Below are 17,511 nucleotides of genomic sequence, written 5' to 3' on the forward strand. Positions count from 1 at the left end.
ATATGCTGTTTACTACAGCGGGAGTAATTTCATTCCCTTTGTATACCTTTAAAGAAGCACACGTGTCAAAATACATGCCAGCATACAATAAGTTGAATTTCTCGATTCACTTAAGGATACCGAACCCACTCGTCGCCACATGACAAGAACAGGATATTGAAAGCGAACCCAAGACCAGATTTTATGGGTTAGATTTTGGCACACAGCATTCCCATTTTACCGGATGATTTGTCATTTGAACTATTCCTACAGCTGTGGCCTTCCGGGCAGTCAATGTCGCCCACACGCTGTCGGTCGGCCAACGACTGGCGAACGAACTACAGCTAGCCTCCGAAGTAGGACGTACTTCATCTACGCGGTTTCAATGTTTCGAAACCTTCCGGAGATTTCCTTGTGGTAGAGAACCGCGTAGATAGAGCTACTGGCCTTATGGGGTTTCAGTTAATTGATTCCCACATAGAATATCTTGTTAAGTTTACGACATAGAAAATCCATGTATCCAACAAAATTGATCAACGATTTAAGATGATTCTGATGTCCACCGCCACTTTGGAATGCAACGGAATGCGACGGAACGGTAGCAAGATGACGACTTCCGGTTAGGAAAACTCGTTGTAATCCTATTCAATATGTTGCAAAGAAAGATATTCAAAGATCCTGATAGTTTGGAAGGTTGGTGTCTTCGGCAAAGTTGTTCAGTAGCACTTTCATATTGTTGCCCTGTAGATTCGAAATTTGTCACCAAGCGGCACAAGTGAGCAAACAATTTTTGATTCGAAGATCATGATGTTTAGCAAAATTGATTGTTCAGCAGAAAAGAGCTAACATGTGGTGGTCATTGGGATGCGGAATTCTGCCACCAGGGGGCGCTAAAGAGCATCTAAATTTTGTTTTTGTATTATATCTCAGGTCCTGGCAATTGATAAAGACGGCGTCTTCGGCAAAGTTGCTCAGTAGCTCAAGCGCTATTGTTATAAATGCAATGAGATTCAAAGTTTTGCCAGAAGGTAGCGCTAGTATGAATAAAAATTTTATTTTGAAAATATCTCTAGATCCTGACCACTTGGAAAGATGGCGTAGTTGGAAACGTTTTTCAGTAGCTCAAGATCTAAGTACTAGTGATGATCAAACTTTGTTTTGCAAATATCTCCGAATCTTGATTATTAAGAAACATGGTGCCAACCACTAACTTGTTCAGTGTATCAAAGGCTATCATTATCGCCAGTGGACATAAATCTTTTGTTTTGAGGAAATTTCTGCAGCAAGACCACTGGGAAATATGGCGTTTTCAGCAAAATTGTTTAATAGCTCAAGGTCTTTCATTGTTTGTGCTGAGATATTCGAAGTTTTGTCATTAGACGGCCCTAGTGAGCATGAAATTTTTGTTTTGCAGATATTTCAAGACCCTAACCAGTGAAAAACTTTTCGAAGACACCATCTATCTAACTGATCTAGCACCTGCAGAATCTATAAAACAAAAGTTTCAGGCACACTAGCGCCACCTGGTGACAAATTTCTGAATCAACTTGCTCGAAAAATGAAAGACCTTAACCTATTGAACAACTTTGCAGAAGACGCCGCTCGAAGTCGACTTTCTTAGTTGTCTAGGGGGTCGATGCCGGTTATGGACCCTTTGCATATTATGGACCCCCTACAGAAAACCACGAAAATAACACTCAAAGCAATTATATTCATTGGAACATCCACTGGGGAACTTCGATTGCATTGTTGGTCAGCAGTTTCAGGCAAAATAATTGGTTTAAGGCGCATAAATACAGATATTTGAGCAGGTTTGGAAATGAAACCACCCAAACGGATCCAAAATTAGCATTTCCAGGTGGGTCCACAATAGGCACGTCGGCAGCGAGCCGGATAGCATGGGAATCAAATGGAGGGTTTATAATAGGAAAAGTCAAATTTGTAAACATTCGTGAATAGGAAAAATCCCATAATTATGGCCCCGGGAGGGTCCAAAATAGGCATTCGGACAATAGTTTTCCAAATGTATAAGTAAAGACATTGAACATGTACTTCGCAAAACGTATATCGTTCTGAGATATAATTGCGGAAAAGCATCGATAATGAGTTTCAGCTACGAAGGGGTCTATACCTAGCGGCTTAAGGACGTTTCGTCGAATTACCTTTGATCGAATGACGTTAGGTCGAAGGGACATTTGGTCGAATGGACATTTGGTCGAATGACTTTAGAACATTTTCGTCATTTGACAATGACAATGGTCAAATTACGTTTAGTTGAGCGGAAATTCGGCTTTTTTTTAAATGGTTCATTGAAAGACTAGGGGGTTTTTTTATTATCGGAAGATTTGGGCCGGAGGTTCTCCGATTTGGATGAAATTTTCACCAGAGGTAGATCTCGTGGATACATGACCAAAAGTGAAATTCAAAAAAATTATAGTGGCCTATTTTCTCGGAAAACTCTAGATGAATTTTCGCGATTTCCCTATATACCTTAAACTTTAAAAATTCATATCTCCTGAACTATGCATCGTAGAACAAAAGTCTTTAAGTGAAATCGAAAGGAAGTTTCCTCAGCAATCTATTAAAAATATAAAAAGAAAAACATTTCCCAGATAATTTTTCACCATGGAGAAAATTGTCGGAAAAATGGCGGAAAAACTATCGTCTGTATCATGAAAAATTTTCGAAAAAATATTTTTTGTTTCATCAATCCATACTCTAACTTTCGTCCATAGACGCCAAAGTGGTATCTTTTACCGTTTAGGCGACAGAACTGAAAAACCGATAACCACCCGCACGCTTCCCATAGGAAAATGTGTTCTATTGTGGGCCGCATAACCGTGCGCCAACGGCGGCAGTAATTTACACGCATTGTAAGTGTAACGCAGTAAACCATCCTTCCCTTTCCAGTCAGAAGAAGCTTTTTGTCAATCGGAGCACTCTCCATTGGTCTGTTGGGTGTTTTGTGAGCCCTTTATCAGCTAACAGCTTCTATGGGAGCCGCACGGGAAGTTCTTGTTACAATCAATCGTTATGCTAACGTTTAAAGGATCAAATCTAAAGATCCACTCTCTTTGAAAACTTATCAATATATTGTATATATACTGTATATTGAATAAATTATTGTAAATATATTGTTTCGGCCAGGACGTCTTTCCTACATTGTGTCTTTTACGATACAACGGACGACAAATCAAACGAACGACTTTCACTTTAATAGATTTATTGCCACTGAGAGGCAGCATGCCTACTCGGTGGAAAAACGAGAGAAAATACATTCTTACAAGTTAATTGGCGCACAATGCGGACTGACAAAACATACAATAATTATTCATTACGCGCGTTCGCTTCTCAATACAGCTAGGTGCACTGTTGGGTTGGTGCCAACTGTAGAGGCTGCACGCTGACTGGCAGTGGAATATTCCACAACAGCCATCAATGGAACAATAGATGGCGTCCCTGAATGTTATACGGTTGATTGATATTATATACATGCACATATATTCTTCCAAGCAACAATCAGAATTTATATCAAACATATCATTTTGAATAGAAAACAAAACTGAAAATTTATTCGCGCGCTTTTAGTTCATTATCTAATCATTCGATAAATTGTACAAAATTTGAAAAAGCAAGTAAATTACAAATAGCACTTTATGTTTGCATAATTATCCCTTTTTCTTGGCAACTATATGATACTGAGGATCAGTACCTATTACCTATATCATTACCAATATTATTAAATGTTAGGATCGTTTTCAATTAAAGACTGTTAGTATCAATAGTAAAGGTTACGTATAAAGGACATACAAAACACCAAACAGACCAATGGAGAGTGCTCCGATTGACAAAAAGCTTCTTCTGACTGGAAAGGGAAGGATGGTTTACTGCGTTACACTTACAATGCGTGTAAATTACTGCCGCCGTTAGCGCACGGTTATGCGGCCCACAATAGAACACATTTTCCTATGGGAAGCGTGCGGGTGGTTATCGGTTTTTCAGTTCTGTCGCCTAAACGGTAAAAGATACCACTTTGGCGTCTATGGACGAAAGTTAGAGTATGGATTGATGAAACAAACAATATTTTTTCGAAAATTTTTCATGATACAGACGATAGTTTTTCCGCTATTTTTCCGACAATTTTCTCCATGGTGAAAAATTATCTGGGAAATGTTTTTCTTTTTATATTTTTAATAGATTGCTGAGGAAATTTCCTTTCGATTTCACTAAAAGACTTTTGTTCTACGATGCATAGTTCAGGAGATATGAATTTTTAAAGTTTAAGGTATATAGGGAAATCGTGAAAATTCATCTAGAGTTTTCCGAGAAAATAGGCCACTATAATTTTTTTGAATTTCACTTTTGGTCATGTATCCATGAGATCTACCTCTGGTGAAAATTTCATTCAAATCGGAGAACCTCCGGCCCAAACCTGTCCGATAATTTAAAAAAATGCCCACTATTCATTTGCAAAGTTGGTAAAAAAACCTTATTTTTTTTAATCTGCATTATTAATTATTGTTGATTAAAAAATGGAACATTTTATGCAGTCATATTTTTAAATTTCCTAAAGCTATTTGTTTGTATTTTAAAGTTATGCCAATATCTAGGATTTCTACTATTTTTCAAATGAGCTTTTAAGAAGTAGTTTTTTAGTACATTTACTTCCATATTTTCCGGTATTATATTTTCGGAAATCGTCATATTTCGAAAGATTTCCATCAACAAATTTCAATGTGTCCGCCATAATTCAATTTTAAAATGGTTTCAGTTTCTTTTTGGAACTTGCCGTTAAATGCTGCTGTATGCAAATCCTTAGCATGAGCATGAGCATGAGCATGATTGACCGCCCGCAGATGCTACTCCGTTATTGCAAGAACAGCTGTACTTACACAGGGAACCAACAGACGCTACTCGGGATCAGTAGCATCCTAACAAACAATAACGGCGCTGCTGTATGCAAATCCTTAGAAATAGATTCGGGTATTTGCCCAAAGTTCCTTACTAATACTAACTCTAAAAATGTTTATTATCATTAGTATAACCGCAGTATCTGGTAAAATTTTTACCAATGCTGTATAATATAACTGATACAGATTCTGGAATTCACTAAGCATTTACAGACATTCTCCAAGAATTTAATTCATCAATTATATCTGAAAATTTTCTAAGGATTACCAAAGAAATTACTCTTGACATCCCACCTAGAGTTTGCAATTTTCCCGGGATTCGACTTCCCGGGAAACGGGAAATAAAATTGCCATGTCCCGGGAAATCCCGGGATCCCGGGAAATTTCCAAAAACGAGAAAATATAGCAAATTTGATGGAGCAAATTCTTTGGAATTATTCGTATACCATGTATATATATTGAATACCAGTAAGTTTGTATGGTTACTTCTCTTTTTTTGTGAGTTTTTGTTTCTAAAAAAATGAAAGGGGTCTGCGTGATCTGTGAGGATTTGAATTCTAAACTTGTAACCAACTCAGTTATTGGGTCACTAAGTGGCTCGGTAGCTTAGTTGGTAAAACGCTCGTCTAGCATACAAGAGTCCTGGGTTCAAATCGCAGCCGAGCACGTGGATTTTTTTCATAATTTCACCAATAATTTGTCCATCATTACCACGCGTAATGAGTTAATTAATTCAAAAAATATCTGTTGGCTTCGTTTTAATCGTCAGGCTTCACATGAAATTCAAATCATATTTACCAACATCGAAGCAATCCTTTCAAGCACTAGAATAAAAACCAACTTGAGTCTTATGTTGAAAATTGTGACTGTTACATCCATTAAAACTTTATAACCCCACTCAATTCATGAAAAAAAAAATCCTTCGAAAAATCCTTTGTCTACAAAAGCTTACAATCATTTTTAGAAAGAACATATCGTCAAAAACATATACATTTTATCAACAACTATTTGATTTCGGAAAACAACAACGAATTATAGCTAGTTATCTAGTGAACTTATTGCTTATAATGATCTTCTTCTTCTTGACATTGCATCCTCATTCGGACAGAGCCTGCTTTTCGGCTTAGTGTTTAATGAGCATTTCCACAGTTATTAAATGAGAGCTTTCTTTGCCAAAGTTGCAATTTTCGCATTCGTATATCGTGTGGCAGGTACGTTGAGTACGATGATATTTTCCATTACCAATAGATCCTGGACCGACCGGGAATCGAACCCAGACACCTTCAGTATGGCTTTGCTTTGTAACCGCGGACTCTAACCACTCGGCTAACGAAGGTCCCTGCCGAAATTCAACGAGAAATGTCTGTAAGAAATTCATGAGAAATCTCTTGTTGATTGCTTAAAAAATTCCCGGAGGAGTTTTGAATAGATTTTACTGGAATATTCCGTGGACGAATTCTTTTAGCAACTCCAGCAAAAGTAAAGCTGGAGGAGTTCTTATAAGTTTTCTGCACAAAATTTCTAAACGAATTCCTTCAAAAAATGTGGAGTAAAGCTTTGAGGATCTTCTTGGAACTATTGAAGAAAATTTTCAAAGGTGTTCTCGAGTTAGAATTAGAGGAAAAATCTCTGGATTAAACACTGGAGTAGTGCCTAGAAAACTTTTTCCTAGTAATCCCTGTGTAAATTACTCCCCAAACAACCAGAAGTCGCATCAAAGTTCACGTAATAACTCGTTAATTCATACAACTTACATCAAACCCGCAAAACACGATGGATAAAATCGTCAGATTGATAAGTTTCCTCGCATAAAACGCTCTTTTCCTGGGTTCATGTATACATTTTGTTTCATCCCGTACACTCGCACAAAGTAAGTCGAATCAATCCGTAGCAGCTGTCAAATCAACATTTGTTATCATAATTTAACTTTTGTACGTAGAAGGCCTTTTCGCCATCTTATAAGTGAAATTTCGCACATACAAAGCCTCCAGGTAATTTCAGATCATTTTCCCAAAAACACTCATAAGGTTTCGTTCTACTTCGTCGTAAGCGCTATTATTCGTCGTAGCAAACTTAAAATGTTCTACTACGGCGGATATTCCAAATTACCTGCAACATAGATTAATTTTCCAAGTGTATTTTTGTAAAGCTGTCATGATTTGTACACTTGTACACCAAAAATGCAATAAAACTACTGTATTTCACTGAATAATTTCAGTTCAATTATCCACTTTGTTCTTTTTTACTGAAATCGCATGGACGAACACGATTTGAGAGAAATGCGTTACGATCGACACAAGTTTCTTCCCGCCCCCCTGTGTGACTTACTTCGCCAGGCACTTATTTTCACCATGGAAAACCTTCGTACTTCTTCACTGAAGGATTTCATTCCAATCACACGCCGTAAAACTTCTATAATTCACGAAATTTTATGAAATTTCCTCACCCACCGCGTAAAATTGAGAATGTAAAGAAAGTTCAATCCGTCGTACTGAGAAATAAAAGCTTGTGCGCATCAATGTGTGCGCGATGCTCGACGTGAAAATACGGTTCCTTTGATTGTGTTGTTTTCGCTGTACTGTGATCAAATCCCATAATTGTACGGTCAAAAGGAATTGTGTTTATATGTTTGGGCTGAGTTCTGATGACGAACAATGAATTTGAAAGGAAATAAGTATATTCCATTATGCTGAAGGAATGGAGGGAGATGCCCGTAGATCTATATACTCTGGTAAAATATTTAATTGCAGCGTTGATATGTTGTGTTTTGACCACTCAATATATCACAGTAAGCCGTAAGTTGTGAGACGAATCGGGAAACTTATTGCGACAGAAATGAAAACGATACGACGGATTGAGAATACGGAAAGATGCATTTTCTTTGCATTATTCCAAAACAGAGATCAAGATTTATCAACATCTTCTTTTACAAAGCTAAAGCCGTTTTGAGAAAGAATTGTTTGGCATCGGTTTGTATCAGCGACATTTACTGCAATACTGGGATAATCGCAGTTCTCACTGATCAATGCTCAATACGATGGATACTAGCACATCAATTCTCGCTGAAACCCAGCCGCCATCGGCACACATCGTTAGAATTCCAATTTTATGACACTGATCGCTAGTACATGCTAAAACTAAAGGGTGGTCTCTTCGGTTTCCCAAAGTGGTGGACCCCTCGTACGCCAGCTAGCTAAGGGGCCGTCCATAAATGACGTAGCATTTTTTCACTGATTTTTTACACCCCCTCCCCCCTCGTAGCATTTTGTCACAAATGCTGGTACTCCCCCCTGGAAAATACGTAGCATATCGAGCACACCCCCCCCCCCCGCTATTTTTTTTATTTGGGTTGAAACAAAAAATTGGAATTCAGAAGTTCAATACAAAGTTTGGCATTAATTACTGAATGAAATGAAAGGATAATCTATTCTAACAGTTTGATATACAGTAGTGCTCAAAAGTAATTTGGAAAAGTTTTGAATAAACATTTTCCTTGGTTTTGGCTTTCAATTTCTTATAGACTAAATTATATTACTATTGCTGTTCTTACCATAAAAAAACAAGTTTACTATAAAAAATGTGAAAAAAAAATTGATTGGATTGATGAAGCTCGTTACTGTCGAGTTAAAGTCCAATATATTTTATAATATATTGAACAAGTATTTCGTTATATTAGAGGATTGTTTTTTTTTAAATTATTCGTTGTTAGGAAATAGATGTCAATGAAGATGCTCAAGAAAAGATGTTAGTTTGAAATGAATCATCGTTAGTATTATCAAATTTCAAATCATTTTAGCAAAGAGTGGCCAGATACATAAAAGATTACACTTGAAATATTTGGAATGTTTAGAAAATTTTTGCGATTATTATACAAATACAATAATCTCTATTGATATTTCAGTTGATTTTTATTATTGTTTCCATACTGAAATAATCTTACACAACATATAATGAAACCGTTGAATAATAAAAAATCTTCAAATTACCGAATTATTAACAAAATTTAATGAAAGGGCAATTTTGTTAACACTCGCATCTATTTTCCTCATTAATGTTCAGGCTATTCCATCAAGAGTATTGATATACCAAAACAAATGATGAGTTGATTGGGTGGAGATCTCCTGCAACATTGAAGGCATAATTCACGTAACAAATATCTTGCTTTAAACGTAATGTTTGCCAAGAAGAGCATATTTTAATATGGATATGAAAATATGGATAAAACTAAAACGGCTGACTTTATGTCATGTTACCAAATGGCAAAAAATATGTACTCCAAGTAGTTAGAGCATTGATTTTTATTCAATTCATTAAACTTATTTTGTTTATTTATAAATTTATTAATTTAGACGCGAATATAGTATAGTATTCACATAATTATTTAAAGCTTCAAAACATCTGTTTGATTGCATTTATCAAGAAAATCTAAAGTTTCATAGATATTTTTTCAATCTTGTCATATGAATGTTTTGAAGCTTAATCATAATTTCAAAAGTTTGTAAGTAAAACAAAAGAAGTTTCATAAAAAAATAATTATATGCAATTTTTTTCAGTGCCTTTCTTTTACGGACTTGATTCAAAATGCTACGTCCACTAGCTAGGACCCCTCTCTCCCCCTCGTCACACTTCGTCACAAATTCTTGAAGACCCCCCTCCCCTCTAAAAAGCTACGTCATTTATGGACGACCCCTAAACAGTTTGCGACAAGCTATTGTCTATTGAAACTGACTATAATGAAAATAATAGAATCCAACAGGGCATACAATTGAAGCGAGATGGATAGGAAGATTGAAACTGTCAACTTTTTATCGCAAACATTTTGCGGAAAGAGGGCGGGCTCTTCTTCCCATCTATTGGGTCTTTATGGCAAGCAAGGGTTTGATTGTACGACTGTTTGTGTGAACTTACTTATGGAAAGAGATTCTTTGTCCCTTACGGGTGTCGTGTAAGTGTCTCTGCTTACGGGTCCGCTATTCGTGTTGGCCCTTCAGACAGGAGTATGATTGAATACAAATAGTCATACAAGTCATACAAATTGTTTCTTCAGCAAAAACCATTACTACCGGTAGATAAGCGAGAATTGCTCAGGTGTTCACTTCTGGTTTGTGGAAATCAATGAACCCTTATGCAATATGAGTGATTTTGGGAAGGGTTCGACAAGAAAATGCTTAAAATCTATGGGAATACAAGATAGTGAACAAAAGAGCAAGATAATGGCACCCATTGATCTATTAAGCTACAAAATAGCGTCAAACATCATTTTCTACCTAGGAGATGAACCAGATGTGGGCTAGATATCGTTATAGTAAAAAAATAATAATATGATAATAATATATATAACAATATGTATCTACCAATCGAGCCTGTTCCAAAAATATCTAAATTACAATGGTTTCCAGAAACAAAGGTGGGCGGGATGTTAGTTATAGTCTGATGATAGAAAAAAAAAACTAATGTGGCTGCCACTTTGATTTCTCGTCCGCCATTATATATTCCAAGACCAAAGCATTCAGTTTAGGTCATTTAACAACTTTAACAAACACATGAACTTTGCATGTCTTTAAGGTGTCAAATTATTCCATGTTAGAACCAAGAAATTATCAGAAATCAAATAAGCTACGGATCTCCATCTACGCGGATCTAATCACCGTCCTAAAATGGAAGAAAGCTGTACCGTCCAGAAACACGGTTGGAGAATCCGAGCTTCTGGGCGCAAAGGAACGGAATTTGTTGTACATCTGCAAAAGCCAACAGGGAATTTCCCCGTCAATCCGTTTCTAGGAAGCGCGATCGGAGAGACCTTTCCCGCCGCTCGGTGGTCCTTCTATCTACCTAGCTATCTAATGCGGGTACGATTAAAGAGATTAATTATTTCAACCTCGAACCTTTTGGCCTGGGCACTCTGACCGACGAGGGAAAATGGTGATACATATGAATGGATAGCAGAAGAGGTGGTTCTGTGGAAGCCAATTACCCGGGAAATGTATCACGGTATCTAAATGCTGGCATGGGAGTTCGAGAAAAATTGAAAACCAGACATATATTTGCAATCAAGAAGAAGATGGTTGTTGCTCTGGCTTCAATTGTAATAAAAGAAGACAAATATTTTCAATCATAATCTTTTATTGAGGAATAGCGCACATATTCAGTACAGATCACAGCTCGGTTTGGGAAATTATACACAAAAAAGCATAAGCCAGGTTGGAAATTGAAAATTAGAGCAGCTTTCAGAAATCAGTTGAACTTCTTCAGTTTACTGTAGCTGTAACCATGGCCGTAGTAACCACCTTCGTATCCGCCCATGCCGCCTTCATGGATAGCGTGTCCGATGTTCTTGACCTTGGCTTCGAAACCGTTCTTGCTGTCGGCGTGATATTCAACAATACGCTTGGTTCCATCGGCCTCATCCAGGGTGTACTCGCCCTTGACAACATCCCCATCGCGCATCTCCCATTGGCTCTTGTGGTCACCGGTGTGATAGTCCTTCACTCCGTACTCGTACTTGTATTTCGGGTAACTGTAGTACTCCTCTCCGCCACCGATCCCAATGCCGCCCTAGAACATATTTCGAAAACGCATTAATATTGGATCCACACTCAATCAAACCCGAATGCTCTTCCTCACCTCGGAGCCACCAAAACCGCCCATCATACCGCCTTCGCCACCACCGCCATACCACTTGTACGGGATGTGCTTGACTTCACTAATAAATCCGTGATGCTCGTAGGCCAGTGCGGCTCCCAAAAAGGCCAACGCGACAACAACTGATGTTCGGAACATTTTGGACACCACTGCGGTTAGAACTTGCAAATGCTACTGATGCAGCTCCCCGTCCCATTCTATACTATATATACTAATGAATGTGCGGAACGAGCTGCTGTCAAACAGTCATGGCGCCAATCGGAAAATCAAACCACAACACCTTCTAGAGGTCATCCACATCGCACCCTCGACTTTCCACCATAGCGACCACCCCGTTAATGCGAAGCGTTTTCACACCAATCACCTGCCGGCGCAGTTCGATTTCACCCACGCCACCCACCGTTGGGGGTGGTTCGGTGTGGATCCCTTCGATATTGCATGTGGGTACCGGTCGCTGACGACCATGATCAATCAATCAATAGATTTGGTTCCTTTCAAGTTCATTATGAATTCATAAGTTTTGCAGCGGAAAAGTTTTGTGTGCATTGGGCAGGAAAACGAATGTGTTGCTTTAGCAGTTGATGGAAAAATTTGGGAGATTAAATGCGGTGTACATATGAGTAATGTTTTCAGAGTACTGCACATTGAACTAATGCATATAGAACATCAGAACGGTTTTGAGTAAATTATAACTTGCTAGGAGAGAACCTTTTTCAGCCTAAAAGAATTTTGTTCCGAATTCCGGACATTTATACGAAGTTGGTCGAAATCCATGAATAGGGTTAAAACTAGTAATGGGTAGAATTATTTATTTCAAACACGTAAAAAATGCTTTTTCGTGACACATAGAATGGCTTTTAGGAGGAAATTCTGGAAAATTGCCTTAACGAATCTCAGGAAGAATTTTTGAATTCCTTATGAACATCTTGAGAATTTTGTAAGCAACAGACTAGGGGTTTTCAGTCTTTTTAGCTCGCAGAGCACTTTTTGAACTTAAATTGTTCACGAAGCATCTGTTCTTCTTCGTGACTCTATTTGCGATCCGGGATTTTCTGATCTATAAAACGGGGTATCTTTCATAGGCGGGGTTATACATTAACAGGGGTTGAATTCTGAGAAAATTGGTTCAATGAATTTTATCCTCTTCAATCAAAAAATCGAATGAAGAAAATTTATTCACTCGATTCAAAAAATCGATTAATCGGAACAAAAAATCGATTTGCGGAACATTCCTGCGGTCTCCTATTAGACACTGTAACCCGCTTTTGGAGGTTGAGTATATGATTCTACATGAATTAATGGAGATCAATTTGTCAGTTCTATGTAGAAGAATATCTCACAAAACTGGAAGAAGATTGTTATTTTTTGAAGAATTGTTTGTATTGTCAGATCCAAGTTTTTGTAACTAAGTGAGTTCATCCAAAAACTTCCTGAAATATATATAAAGACTTCGTAAGTTGAGGTTTTGGTGAATTGGATTTTAAAATGGCGTCGGACATTGATTTTCGTCACCCTCTTGTCGTGCCCACTCTGAAAATACCCATGTTGCATGGGTTTCCAACGATTTTCTCCAACTGGAGGTCGCCATCTTGGATTTCATAATGACGTCGGATATCGATTTTTGTCATCTTCTTGTAGTGCCCGTTCCGAGAATACCCTTATTGCACGAGTTTTCATCAATTTTATCCAAACCTTTAGTCGCCATTTTGAATTTCAAAATGGCGACGAACATCGATTTTCGTTATGCTCTCGTCGTGCCCTTTCTGAAAATACCCATAGATTCTCTCCAACCGGAGGTCAATCAATTACATAATTTCTCACATAATTGTCTAAACTCAATTCACGCACTCCGTATAACAAAGTAACGCGAATTGAGTTTACTTCGTAAAAAACTGCCGTAAATTGAGTTGACGTAAAAAAGACTTCGTAAATTGAGGTTTTAGTGTAGAACTAGAACTTAAATTCGGTCGCAATCTCTTAGCGAAAAGTATTTTTACAATTTTTGTAATCAAACTCATAGTAAATTTCATCGTTACATTTGTAATTGGATTATAGAATGTTAATAAATGTCTTGGATTATATTTTGGGGCTTATTGTGCTAAAAACATATTCATCAAATAATATATCTCAATCGATTGACTCTTATATTTCAACATTGGTTTCAACATAAATCAATCGTTTTTGGAATACTAAGCATTCAAGCATTGCATACATCTAGGGGTTTAAGGTGAAGATGCGTCGTCGTGACGCAGGAGGAAGTAGAAATGCTGGCAACGGAGGCCATTGGTCTGGTCGAAGATTGGATGGAAAGGTCAAGCTGAAAATAGCCCACCACAAAACGGAGGTGCTACTAGTTAACAACAACAAAACAATCGGCGAGATTACAGTCGGGGGGCATGCCATATCATCACAGCGAACTCTGAAACACCTGGGCGTAATCTAGCGGATCGGCTGAAGTTCAACATTCATGTCGATTATGCACGCGAGAAGGCAGCGAAGCCGGCGTATCAACATCGTTAATAAGATATGGTGTGCCAGCCTGGGGAGCAGCGCTACAGACCAAGCGGAATCGAAAGAAGTTAAACAGCGTGTTCTGATTCGCCACAATACGAGCGGATGTCTGGCCTACTGGCGAGCAGAGCAACGAAACGAGACGCAAAGGACAGCGCTTGACGCCGGGTCGTCGGAGCGCCGATGAACCAGAAGCCAACCTCTCACCGGGATCGTCGGACCGAACTCGGCACTCGACAAGTCAGTCTGCTGAAGAGAGGAGACTGTCGGGCGCGATCGGAGTAGGCTGGTTTGCCTCCACCGGATTGGCAGAGCCGACCTCGGTATCTGCTCGGATAGCATCTGTTCGGAAGATCTTCCGCTGCTGGGAAAATCTTTTTCGAAGTAGGATAGATCGGTGGCTATTCTGAGTAGTACGAGCATATCACCGGCCTGAGTCGCCGGAGCGCCAGTGAACCGGAAGCCATCCTTCAACCGAAATCGCTGGTCCGACTTCGGCACTTTACCGGTCAACAACGGAGTATGAACAACGCGTAACGTTATCGTATTCGGGAGATATTCCTCCGTCGGGGAACTCTCCATCGGAGTAGGCTACCCAAGTAGCACTGGTAACAAATGTGATATTTTAGAAAAATTAAACAAATTACATTGCCGTTGCATTTCAGATACTTTGTAGCAATTTCTAATTACCAATTGTCAATTTTAGTTCACGGGAAAAAATCTGATTCCCAAATCATGATTTACAAGTCATGAAATTCATAATTTTGTTAGGTCATGATATCAACACCAGAAATCATGGTTCCTGGAGCCATAATCATGATTCTTCATAAAGCGTAACATCCAGAGTGACAACACTAAACGGGGTGACGAAAACGCGTAGAGGCCTCAGTCCCCTGAAGTAGTACAATGGAGTAGTTCCAGGGGGACATCAGACTTGTAGCCCAAGTCAAATAGAGGTAGCGTGGTACAGAGCAATATACCGTAATAGACCGTTGAATGAGAACCACAGAGCCATGCGGGTAGCATGCGCTCCCTAGATAGCCGGGTTAGGTCAAAGTTTCCAGCTTTGCTAGAAGTGCGAAAATTCTATTAAAAAAAACCTTTAAACACATACAAACGTAGATTTTTCATATTTTTGAGATTACACGTCTAATTGGAACTCTCTATGGCTCACTCGAAAGGCAATCAATCTTACCTCATAGGTATTTTGATAAAGTAAGAGTAGTGTGTAGTCTTTTGATTCTGTTGCAATCTATTTTCGGGCCACCGATGAAAGCAAGATCACTCGTGTTCGGTTCGCGTTGTGCAAGTGCAAAAAGATATTCGTGTTTAATCTAGGATGGATAACCAAACGGTAAGCTCGTTTCATGCTTATGGTAACACTTTTTTACTTTGTTTTACGTTTATGAAATTTGCAAACAAACTCTGAATGGTTCGTCACTACAGGTATTATGTCGACATCATTTTCTTAATCTTCTATCAATATCTTTTCACGGCGGTTTTAGGTAAGAGTAACATTTATTTCTTCTTATCCATGGATTGCATCACCGTCCAAAGGTGGCTCAAAGATCTTTTTCCTACTTCACTAATAACACTGGAGATACAGAGGTATTCTCGGTCTCTAGAAGCAACAATCATTACACACTAACATTCCATCCCTTCCCAACTGAGGACTTCGCAGGCGCCGATATTGATCAATAATATGAGATCCGCTAAAATGTGCGCTTGGGGATTAGCTGATTCACTGATTAGCAACCATTGACTTGTAGGATAGTTTGGGACTAGATTGGTGGTAATCGCAGAAGTGTCGTATGTCCTGTTTACCAAAAAAAAAACTTTGTTACAATCAAATGATGAACGCTTTTTCTCTTTATATTTTATTTACATTTTCTCAAAGCATTAAATGCTCAAATAAAGTAACAATGTTACGACTGTAACGTAACGTAACGGCAAACAAACAGAGTTTCAATATAAAGAACATTACTTAGCACCCGTCAGGATTCATGAGCTATTAATATGACCAATACATAACATACCGAGTAATTCCAAGCAACAGCACCAAAATTTGGTAAATTTTTTAATTCATTTTTTTCTATTGAGCTGAAACTTTGCACAGTTTTCCAGTTCCATCTAAATCGTCATTTTCCGATATCAAATCTTCAAGTTGAGTCACGACTAACTTTTCAAAAGGGTGTATGTGAAAATGGTTCAAAAATATTCAAAAAGCTGCACAGCAAAAACGGTTCGTTCGATTGTTAGACAACTAAAGAAAAAAAGTTAGACAACTAAATAAAGATTCCAAAAAAAATACACACAGTAAAAAAAAATTTTTTTTGCATTAAAATACATAATTTTTGACACAAAAACTCAAATATCTCAAAACCCTATCGGAATACCAACGTAATTTTTTGAGGGAAAACGGTCCATTATATTAGCTATCTACCATAAAAATTTGGTGATGGTAAACCAATAAACAAAAAAGTTATGACATTTCAAACATGTCACAATTTTCACATTTAGTAGAAAAAAAAATTTTTTTTTTCGGTGTAAATTATTACGGGAACCGCAGTTTGTTGCTGATTTTATTGTTAAGGGCCTTGCGTGAATTAAACAAGTCGTTTTCATGTATTCATTAGTATTATGTATATTATATGTATAAATATTATGTATATGTATAAATATTATATGTATATGTATATATGTACAAATTAAAATGAATTAACAGATTACACGAAAATATTTTTTTTTTTACCAGGATATTTTTTTTAAGGTATGATCGATGAGTTTCTAAATGTTATATATAAACTTTAAAAGTTTTGGATTTGGGTATGCGTTATGAGATCATGAAAACATTTTATTAATACTTATTTATTTATTTATTGTTATTCATTTTTTTTACAATATCGAACACTTTTGCATCATTATCAGTACAGTTCGAGTATAGTTTTGCTTTAATTTTATTTTCTGACAATGGAATGAAACAGTGAAATTTTTGGGTTCCTTGGATCGTTTTCGCGTTATTATATTGCTCGCTGAGCTCTGATGCCGTTAATTCGTACTCTTCAGTAGTAGTAAAACAAAATGATAATTTTGTTAAATCTTCTTCTTTTCTGCGATTCGCCCAATCAAATAGTTCTTTTGCAGTTTTAATTGGATGCTCACGTTCTTTGGCTAAACTTGCTCTTGTGGCCATGCGCTTTATGGTTCCTCCAATAGCATCACAAGGACTTTTGCCATGTGACGTAGCAAAGAAATGCCATTCTGCATCAATTCCGTACTTTGATTTAAATTGACATAGGCTCGAAAAATTCTTACGGTTTTTGTACTGCGATGCTGCTCCATCAGACATGAAATATATCTTTCTGATTTCTTTATCCTTATCAACGCGTAAAAAGTTTATCATTTTGGCAATGAACAAATTTACAGATACTGAGTCGTGTCTTAAATCTTCGGAAATTACAATAAAACT

General features: G+C 37.7%; 2 protein-coding genes across 8 annotated transcripts in view; both read right to left on the reverse strand.

Moving 5' to 3' along the window:
* LOC5565828 (protein alan shepard) overlaps positions 1-17,511 on the reverse strand; it is a 765,716-nt gene that overhangs the window by 729,789 nt on the left and 18,416 nt on the right. The window lies entirely within an intron of this gene.
* On the reverse strand, positions 10,449-12,177 carry LOC110676017 (adult-specific cuticular protein ACP-20-like). Its single transcript, XM_021842350.1, has 2 exons — positions 11,514-12,177; positions 10,449-11,444 (listed from the first exon to the last, which is right to left on the reverse strand). Exons 1-2 carry the CDS (start codon positions 11,667-11,669, stop codon positions 11,124-11,126), a joined length of 477 nt encoding a protein of 158 aa, XP_021698042.1. The 5' UTR covers positions 11,670-12,177; the 3' UTR covers positions 10,449-11,123.

This window comes from Aedes aegypti, chromosome 2, assembly GCF_002204515.2.
Source record: "Aedes aegypti strain LVP_AGWG chromosome 2, AaegL5.0 Primary Assembly, whole genome shotgun sequence".
Lineage (NCBI taxonomy): Eukaryota > Metazoa > Arthropoda > Insecta > Diptera > Culicidae > Aedes > Aedes aegypti.

Coding starts and splice junctions, on each gene's coding strand:
- LOC110676017 (XM_021842350.1), bottom strand. CDS start 11,669: ATGTTCCGAACATCAGTTGTTGTCGCGTTGGCCTTTTTGGGAGCCGCA. Junction 11,445..11,513: donor GCGGTTTTGGTGGCTCCGAG/GTGAGGAAGAGC, acceptor AATATGTTCTAG/GGCGGCATTGGGATCGGTGG.